General features: G+C 44.9%; 1 protein-coding gene across 3 annotated transcripts in view; it reads right to left on the bottom strand.

Annotated features, from left to right (window-relative positions):
* RBM47 (RNA binding motif protein 47) overlaps positions 1-8,781 on the bottom strand; it is an 81,732-nt gene extending 72,951 nt beyond the window's left edge. For 2 of the 3 annotated variants that reach the window (XM_062642489.1, XM_062642488.1), the window contains exon 1: positions 7,353-7,508. In XM_062642489.1, the coding sequence (XP_062498473.1) occupies positions 7,353-7,381 (29 nt within the window). In that variant the 5' untranslated portion in view covers positions 7,382-7,508. Of the gene's footprint in view, positions 1-7,352; positions 7,509-8,261; positions 8,396-8,611 lie in introns of those variants that run through there. The other variant, XM_062642491.1, reaches the window with a different exon arrangement.
* Between the last annotated feature and the right edge of the window lie 378 nt (positions 8,782-9,159).

Consider the following 9,159-nt stretch of genomic DNA (forward strand, 5'->3'; position numbering starts at 1 on the left):
AGTACAGACCTCTTCTACTCACTTCACTCAGGTCAGTGATGACTGACATCAGAGTAGAAGAAAGGCTACTAGTTGGACAAGGAGTGCAATAACGTATCAATATATAAAATAAAAATATAAATATTTATTTATTTTAAAAAATACACAAATATAAATAATATACTTTCCCTTGTTTTTTTTTAAGCTCGGTGATCTACAGATGAAAATGCCAGGATCTGTCTCAAATTTCGACTTCCTCATGAAAGCCACAAGCTGGGGCTGGTCAAACAGGCTCATCCCTCTGCTGAATTCCTTTACTGATGAGATGGACACCACAACAGTGCCAAGAGCCTGCTCACAGCAACTCCACAGCCCAGGGGTTAGCAAGATTGCAGGTAACACACCTCTCAAACCCCTGCTGTGGTTTGATGGTGCCTCTCTTCCAGCTGGTGTACCACCACAAACCCACATTCGGGAGATAACAGGAATCAAAAAGCCACAGTTAAAACTTTAGATAATGCTGTAGACAGAGAGAGGAAAAGCCCTGGAAGTGCTCTGTGAATGAAACAGCTTCTTGCCCTTGGCTTTTCTCATTCTCATGAGAAAGCCAACAACTAAGGCCACCAGTGCCTCCAGTTTAGCAATACTTAACTGCACCTACTCAGAGCTTCTGGCAGTTCATTCCACATGCCTCAGAGCTGTAGCTTTTATATAGTGCCCCATATATCAACCAGGCAGTAAGCTGATAACTTTACCGAGGCAGGTGGCCATGAGAATGGCCAGGAATTTGCACAGGAATTTTAACAGGTATTTTCTTACTTAGACTCTTAAGGGCAGCAGACAGTAAAAAACTAAAATTGTTTGCCAGTCTGTCTTGCTGCTTACCAGGAATGTAAGCTTGCAGACAAATACCTGCAGAAAACAAGCATTTTCAAGAGAAATAAAAATTGAACATGGGAAGACATGGTCTCTGATCTTGGCACCTTAAATAAGGACCTGCAAAGACCTGTGGTAAAACGCAGGTTAGAGAAATGACCACCTAATACCAGGAAGGCTCTAGGGGGTTATACACTGGCATGTTACAAGGCAGAAAAAAGCAGAGCAGCCAGAAATGTGTTCAGGACCCACTGCCGATCTCAGACCATGTTCCCACTGATTACACACACACCACTGGGAGGCAGAGCACCCTCCCCAGTGATACCCCCTGTGGTGCTTGGAAAGATTTATTGTGCGCATGTACAGTCTGACCTGTGACTCACACAGGTAAGATGAGACCTGGGGCTTCAGCATGTAGAAGCCTTTTCATTTATTATTACTCAGTACAATCAGCTTCTGTGAAAATCACGTTTTTTGCTCCCTTGCAGGACAACCATGTCCTGTTTGGACCATGCCCAGGTTGAAGCTTGCTCCTGGGTTCTGAGGTTGTGCAGCATCTCTGGGTACACCTGGGTGAGCCCTGGGTGTTCAGGGTGAGCAGACAACCTCAGCAACAGCATCTCCTCACCCTGTTTATTTTGCAAACACTGAATAAGACAGTGCCACATATGGCAGCAACAACAGGCATGCTCAGTTCTCCTTAGTCCAACCTAAGCCACCTCCATCTTCCCATCCACTGATGTGTGAACTCAGAAAGTCGTTAAGTTGGGTCTTTCCTTGCCTGCTTCAGAAGGCCAAGAACCCAAGGACAGAATCAGTTTTCAAGAGCCACAGACTGTACTGCAATCTCAAAATTTTGAATACATGCACCCATTAAATCTACCTCTACTTGCAGCTTTACCTGTGACTACACTCCTGTGAGCTTCAGGAACCTTATTAGTGCTATATTTAGTACTAGTGACAGTGAAATGCTCCCTGTGAGGACTAGCACTCACATTAGGATGTGGGTACCAGTGCATGAACTCTGGTGAAATTGCAGCATCCACAGCCAACAGAAATTTCACTGCCAGAAGCATGCACATGACGTGGACATGGCCTAAAGTCATGTTAATAATGTATTTTATTACAGTGAGCTGAACGTACTCTTTTGTTGTAAAAGCATCTAGAGGACATGTCCCTGCGTGCACATTCGTGCTTGACTCTACCTTCCCTCATTGCCTGTCATGCCTTTTTTAACCCAAACTCTGACTCTTCCTCCCTCCCCAAACATGAGAGCTCCTACAGTCGCACCCTGCACGCTGCCCGGTCTTCATGCCCTGTTTCTCACTCCAGCACATGCTGCACCTTTAAAGATATCAGCTAGCCACAGTCTCTTCATACTTCCCTCCATCCAGGTCCTGAAACCTTGTGTTTCAGCAGCAAGGCTTTCAAGCCTTAATGGAGCATCTCTGTTTCAGATGTTCCCTGAGATCAGACTGTACTCAGTGAGCTGACCTTTTCCCCTCTTTCTCCCTCTTCCTCCTCCTCTTTACAAGGGTCCCTTATTTCTCATTTACTCCCTTCCCAGCCCTACAGACACCTCACCTCCATGGAAGTCCATCACCCTCCTGCTCTGGTTTTTATTCTCCAATTTTCTCTTCTCACTGTTGCTGATTTCTGCTGATGACCCATATCACTCCCTTGTCATGCTGTGTCCATCTCACCTATTCCCTTCCTCTGCTGTCATGATCCTTTACTTTTACTCATTAAAAAAGACCATTTATGTGGCATGCACTGCTCAGACTCCAGGCTCTTTACAGCTGAATTTTCCCTGCACTAACTTTCAAGTGGTCCCATTCAGCACTGTCCATTAGCCTCTCCCATTTTGTCCCACCATTCAGCCTTTTTTCTATTTCCACTCCATCAACCCTGATGACTTCTCTTTTGCTTTTAACTCTGGTCTTTCTACAAAGTTAAATTGCAAATTCTCCCTATACTTCAATTTCCTTCAATTTGCTTTCCCATAATACCCAGCCAGCCGATGCCCCTCACCCACTTTTTCTACTAACTTCTGAAAGACTCTCTGCTGAGACCCTAGCCATCCCTTCCAGCTCAATGTGGGTAAAGCAGGGTCCCTAATATCCCTACTCTCAAAAGATACCCCAAATCTTTTTTCTCTCCTTTCCACAGTGTCAATAACCATTCTTCTTGCAGGCAAGGCACAGGTCTTATTTGGGCAGCCTTGGTTTTAAGGTACAGCTAAGTTGATGCTTTTTGCTTACACATTGAAGACATTGCCTATTCTATCTGCCCTCATAGCTAAAACAGTTCTCTGGGGTCTCGCCCTTACGTTAGCTCAGCAATTGAGATAAACTTTTCTCTGCTTTCATAATTGCAGTCTTGATCTGATGTTTCATCTTCCAAATACTATTACAGGGGCAATTTTCATAGCCTGATGCTTTGAGTGTGCCACTCATTTTTGTTCTTCTGTTCACCACCGCTCCATTCTCTAACAAATAAAATGAAAGGTGTCCTTATACACAGCACTTGTGCAGGCAGGATGAGTTGAATGGCAAACGGGTGCCTTTTGCAGCTTTTGAACACCCACTTCATCAAGTTATCTTCCTGTTTGCCCTTGTAATTCCTCCCTGGGATTATTTCCCTGGTCACAACTGCAGAGAAGCTTTGCTCGTCTCTCCTAAATTCCTTCTAAAATCTCTCCCTTGCTGTTGAAATGGCCAGGCTGCCAGTGTGCTGTGCTTGCTCTCTACCCAGCTGACCATTTGCTTATCCTCCACCCTGTGTCTGAACCATCTCTTGCTTCTTGCCAGGTATTTCATGCATAAACTCCACATGGTGCTGACAGTCCTTTTACTCCACCTCTGGAGCAAGTACATGCACAGCAGCAACACCCAGGTCAGGGATCCCAGGTCTATGACAGTGCAATATTAATGATCTCTTTAATGATATCAAGAACTCAACTTGCTGAGGTTGAACCTACACCCTGTTGTGGTGGATCTTACCAAGTTTCTCTGATGAAAGACAGAAATACAAATTTCAGTTTATTTCAAGGGTAGAACTCAAGCACACCCATTGAGTACTCAAAAGGCCAAAATATGAATGCAAACCCTGAGCTACATCACTTGGGGTGGTGCTTTTCAAGAGTAAATCTCCCAGTGGCCCCAACACTGGCAAATAGGACAGACAGCATTCCAGGTGTCAGTGACTGGTTAAGCCATGAGCACTTTGGACACAGATGAAAGTTACCACTGTCTTGATTCTTTGTCAAGGATTCTAATGCATTTGTAGTTTCTTTCCCTCTTGTGCCAAATAAGCCCATCTGTGCTGACTTAGTCTCAGCTTTATGACCTAGTTAGGTAAAAGATAACATCCAGACTAAAAGTATGCTTTTTAAAACACACTCTTAAAAATATCAAAACCCTCTCTCTTCTTTTTGAATGGAATCTTGCTTGTGATCATAGCAAATGAAAGACTGGAAAGGACAAAAATGCCCTCAAATATCAAGTAGTCAGCTTTGCAGTTGCTAAGAAATTGTTTTGCTCTGTTGAGTTTACTGTGTCACCAAAACCCTACCACCCATAGCTATACAAAGCCTGCATTGTCTCATCAAGGCTACTGAGATGCTCCTGATCTTGGCAAGAGCTAGGTGTACCAGAAGCATTTTATTGAAAACACAAAAAATTTACAATAGCAGAAAGAAATATTATTTTAAGCCTCTTACTGGAAAGACAAAGGTCAGAGTCCTTCCTTCTGCTAAAGCAGCACCCAAAAATATCCTGCTCACAGGATCCATTTTATGACCTTGAAAATTGCACCTAAAAATCCCCATATAAAACAAATTTCAAAGTGACTCAGCTACTGCTTGAATATAAGAAAGGATTTGCGGGGTTAAGTTGTTGGTAATTTGGAGATCTCAAGTTCCTGACAGAAGAGGCAACTATATACACCCATACACAGACATAGAGGTAATTCCTCGTAGTTAGTCTGTCAGATCTGCTTCCTTGCTACAAAGCAAACTCGATCTTTACGATCATCCAAGTCACTAATTTCTTGTATTCAACAGGAACAGAATCTGGCAACATTTCTCCACAAAGAGCACATATTTTCCCCGATTAACTTCCTCAAAAAATCAGAGCAATGTTGTTCTGGGAAACCATGCATGGACGATTGGGGCCAGTGGTTTGAATGAAAAAGCCAAGATTATATTATTGCTTCACCTGTAAGTGTAGTATAACATCTGCTGGAGTTTGCTGCTCTAACAGTGCTGTGAGCTCATATGGTAAACCAACAAGTGCTTTCATGCCCACCCCAGAGTAACCCCTGGATCTTCTTCTCTAGCTGTAGGATATTAATAAATTTTGAATATGTCACTGCTAACTCCATGAATAGGATTTTAATATACCCTTAAAACCACAAAAATCAATTTCTGGTTGACAGAGGCAGTAATAGGTCTGTAATGGTTGAAGTAAGAATTGCCACCTATGTTTCTGGGATTACATATTTTTAATCCGCTACCAAAAAAGCATCATTTCCAGCTTGTTACCCAAGTGGCCTTAATTTTCACAGGGGAAAACAGCTGACAGTGGAAAAGATGTACCCTAATAAGCAAAAGCAAACCTCCCTACCTTCTGTCAGGTGCTCTCACAGCTGTTGCAGAAGGCAGTGTAGCATTTCACAGTGGTAGCATGTGAGGAAGCCAAGGCCCTGAAAGTTGGGCAGCCCCAGAAGAAGAGCCCTGATGATAGCAGCCTGTGGCTGTGCAAGATCAAGGTTTCAGACCAACAGTATTGCCTGAAGGCTCCGCCATCTCCGCTGCTTACATTAAATACTTCTAGTCCAAGTTTTCAATGTTTTTCTAATCTCATGTATCGAAGGCAGCACATTACCTTTGAAAATTTCAAAGATTTCACACCACAGGCTGCCACGGGAACACAGAAATAACCAGCAACTGTATTTATATGCCAGCCAGCTCTAACTATTTCCCTAACAACACCTAGGGCCAGAAGTCTGTCTCAAAGAGGTGGTACCCGAAAGCAGGGGGGGAGCTGGGGTTTCCATGGGCAGGGAGGTGAGGTGGGAGCACCTGCCCTTAGCTCCGGGTGCGATGCACAGCTTTAAAACAAGCCCGGAGGGAGAGCAACCTCCCCCTGACAGAAATACGCAGGAAAGTGGGGGGAGAGAGAACGAATGCGCAAGAGAAGTGTTTGCCTCTTCATTCATCTCACAGACAGCAGTCTGTTACCCTTTAGCACCCATGCTAGAAGCCTGTCGGACACCAAACGGCGGCGTACTCCCGGCGCTATCTCCGCTTCCTCCCCGAGGGCACATGTTGCCTTCCGGCTCTCCAGCTGTATACCAGGCTCTGCTTAACACGGCGGGCGACCTCTCACCGCCGCGGCCTGGCACCTGCGGCGTGCTGGGCGTGCGGCCCGCCGGCAATTCCCCTGGCACCCGGCCTGCGCCCGGCCGCGCGGTGCCTCCTCTCTTGCGAAAGGCTGCTGGTTCTCTCCCGCGGCATGTGAGCTCGGCCCGGCTGGTAACGAGTAATTGCGGGCTTGCCCGAGTTACCGTTTGCGAGGTCTAGGAGGCACACAAATGCACCAATGGTCCGTCTGTGTTAGCCTCAGGCAGCTCGCTTCATCCCGGCAGTACGATTTTGCCCTCTGCCAGGTCAGCCCCGTTTTGCTGATAACATTCAGGAGGGGTTTTGCTATCTGTTAGGTCCCAGCCAATCTTTAATTGTCATAATACTTTGGCTTTAGCTCAAAGTTTTGTTTTAAATTCCTAAGAAGAAATGAGCTGCGTACCTTTCCCTCTAAAAACAAAAATCCAAACCAACATCTATTTTAAGATGAATAAGGAGTCCCTGGAATTTCTCATCTAATCACATATCTCAGAGTGAAGGAGACGCTTGACCTTCTGATTGATACATGTATTCTAAACGGCCATCAGAAATTCTTCCCAGATAAGATCCCATTCATATGCTAATACCTATAACAGACTGGCAGACAGCAGCCTATCTCGGAGCCCTGTTGTCACCTCCCTGTCACTTGTGCCACTGCTCCTCCTTCTGCACAAACTACAGCATTTTAAATGTTGAAAAAGAAGAAACAGCCATACAAACAAACCAGTCCTTCCAAAATTTACTCCAAAGACATTAGGCACGTCGCACTGTGGTTTTTCTTTGACATGGACAAACACACATCTTTTAATTTAAAATTCTCAGTTCACGTCTCACTTTTTAATACCCGTTTCTGTCTCTCATCTGTCATCTTTCCTCAGAATCACCAGAAATCTGTCACTTGGAAAGAGGCACCAAAACTTCACTGAAGATCTTTGCAGTCATCTCCGCTTGCCTTTTCCCCCTGGAAATACTTTTAAAAGCGTTTTGTGAGGGCACATGTGTCCTCTTACATTGTCAGCCCAGTCACAGGAGAGTGAAGACTCAGGTAAAGACAGAGGAAGAGTAGAGCAAACTGAAATGCGGCAGCACCTACCTGGAGCCCACCTCAGCGCCCAGCACCATTCGCAGCAGCGGCAACGTTTCGGGGCAGCAACCTAATGCATTTTCCTTTCTACCGCTCTGCTGAAGGAGCGTTGAGCAACTCCTCACACTGCTGCTTGGAGCAACAGCTCTCCCGAGCCTTAACCCCCTCTCTTGGCTGTTTGCTTTTTTTCCTACTCCACCCCCACCCCCCCCACCCCGAGTTTTTGACCACTGAAACCTGCAATTAGCACCAGCTAAGCTAAAGCCCCTGCCCTAAGTCGACATTCCAGGGCGCTGAGCTCCTCGCCGGCACCACCGCGCTGCTCTTCTTCCACTCTTAGACTCGACTTTCTGTCTACAAACTCGATAAGACTGCAGGAGCTCAGGAACACGCTCAGAAACTCGGACAGGGGGGAAAATTGGTCTGTAATCCCCAGCCTGGGTGGGGTTTTTTTAAGCCCCCTCCCCTTCCTCCTCCCTTTCTCTCCTCACTCACAGTAGCAAGGTTGTCTCTTGTCTACTCCCCGCCTTAAACTCACCAAACCAGATTTTTACTCCCAACACCTTCCCGTAAATCTGAACTGAAATTTTACCCTGCTCGCTGAGTCTCGGCTGGCTGCGGGCCAGTGCAGCATTCTTGTTGTTTTAAGAGGGCAGATAAAAAAAAAGGACGAAAGGAAGAAAAGAGAGAAGGAAACCTGGAGAGATGCAAAAGCTGGGAGGAAACAAACTTTTAGAACAGCTTTACTAAAAATGCTATGGGAGGGAATGATTCCCTTTTATCTTTAAAAGGCTAAACCTTTAACCATCCTTAGCTTTTGATGAGTTTTTTTGGCAGTGTCAGTCATCAGCCGTCTGTATCCTCCAGGTAGATGGAGATTTGAAAAGGAAATAAACCGCTAGTACTCACCTGAAGGACAGCATCGCCGGCAACAGCATAGCAGGGAGAGAAGCCTACACCTTTGCCTGATCCGGTCACCCCAAAGCAGCGGTACCGCTGGTTAAAAAAGTGCCACATTTTACTCTTTTCTGACCTAAAGTTACACGTGGTTTCTAAAAAAGGAACAAAAGAGAAACCAGTTTATTACAAAAGAGACCAAAATAAAACCAAAAACAAAAACCCCAAACCGAAAACAAAACAAACCCCCAAAAATAAAGAGCAGCCAAGCCTTGTTTTAACCTCCAGGTGATCCCTCTGACCGTTGTCTGGAACTCTTAAAGAAACAACGAAGCAAGACTGTAAACTTTCTCACCCCCCTTTTACATTACCTGTCTGTGCCTGGCTATGGGCTTTGATGTATTGAAACAAAGCACAAGACCTGTTTACAGTAAATGAAGCCAACCAACAGAGAGATGTAATTCAGACTTGTGACTAAACAAACTGGAACAGGAAGCACACACCAGCAGATATTTTTTTTTGCTGTAAGTAGTAATTCCTGCTCGCATTGTCATGCAACAGAAAAAAAAAAAAAGGTAAAAAAACCCAAAACAACCAGGTTTCAGCTTCTCCCTTCAGTCACTTTTGTTCAAATGCAGTTCTTTCTTTTCTGAGAAGTTTAATACAGTCAATGTTTCATCACGCATATGCAAATACTTAACAGCATAACATTTACCACCAGTAGTGATCTAAAGATCAGTATTTGTTTCCCTGTACAGGACGTTCCTGCAGCTGATTCGTTCCTCTCCTTAACAGCTGTAATTGATGACTAGATGGAGGGTCTTCATCTAGGATAGCAGAACAAAGCAAGCCCCCAGCAAACAGTAGATTAGCAGTCCTGCAAGTTAAATCTTACAAGAACAAATAATATTGGAGGTTA

This window comes from Pezoporus occidentalis, unplaced genomic scaffold, assembly GCF_034315485.1.
Source record: "Pezoporus occidentalis ecotype Australia unplaced genomic scaffold, CSIRO_AGI_Poc_V1 ctg71, whole genome shotgun sequence".
Taxonomy (NCBI): domain Eukaryota; kingdom Metazoa; phylum Chordata; class Aves; order Psittaciformes; family Psittacidae; genus Pezoporus; species Pezoporus occidentalis.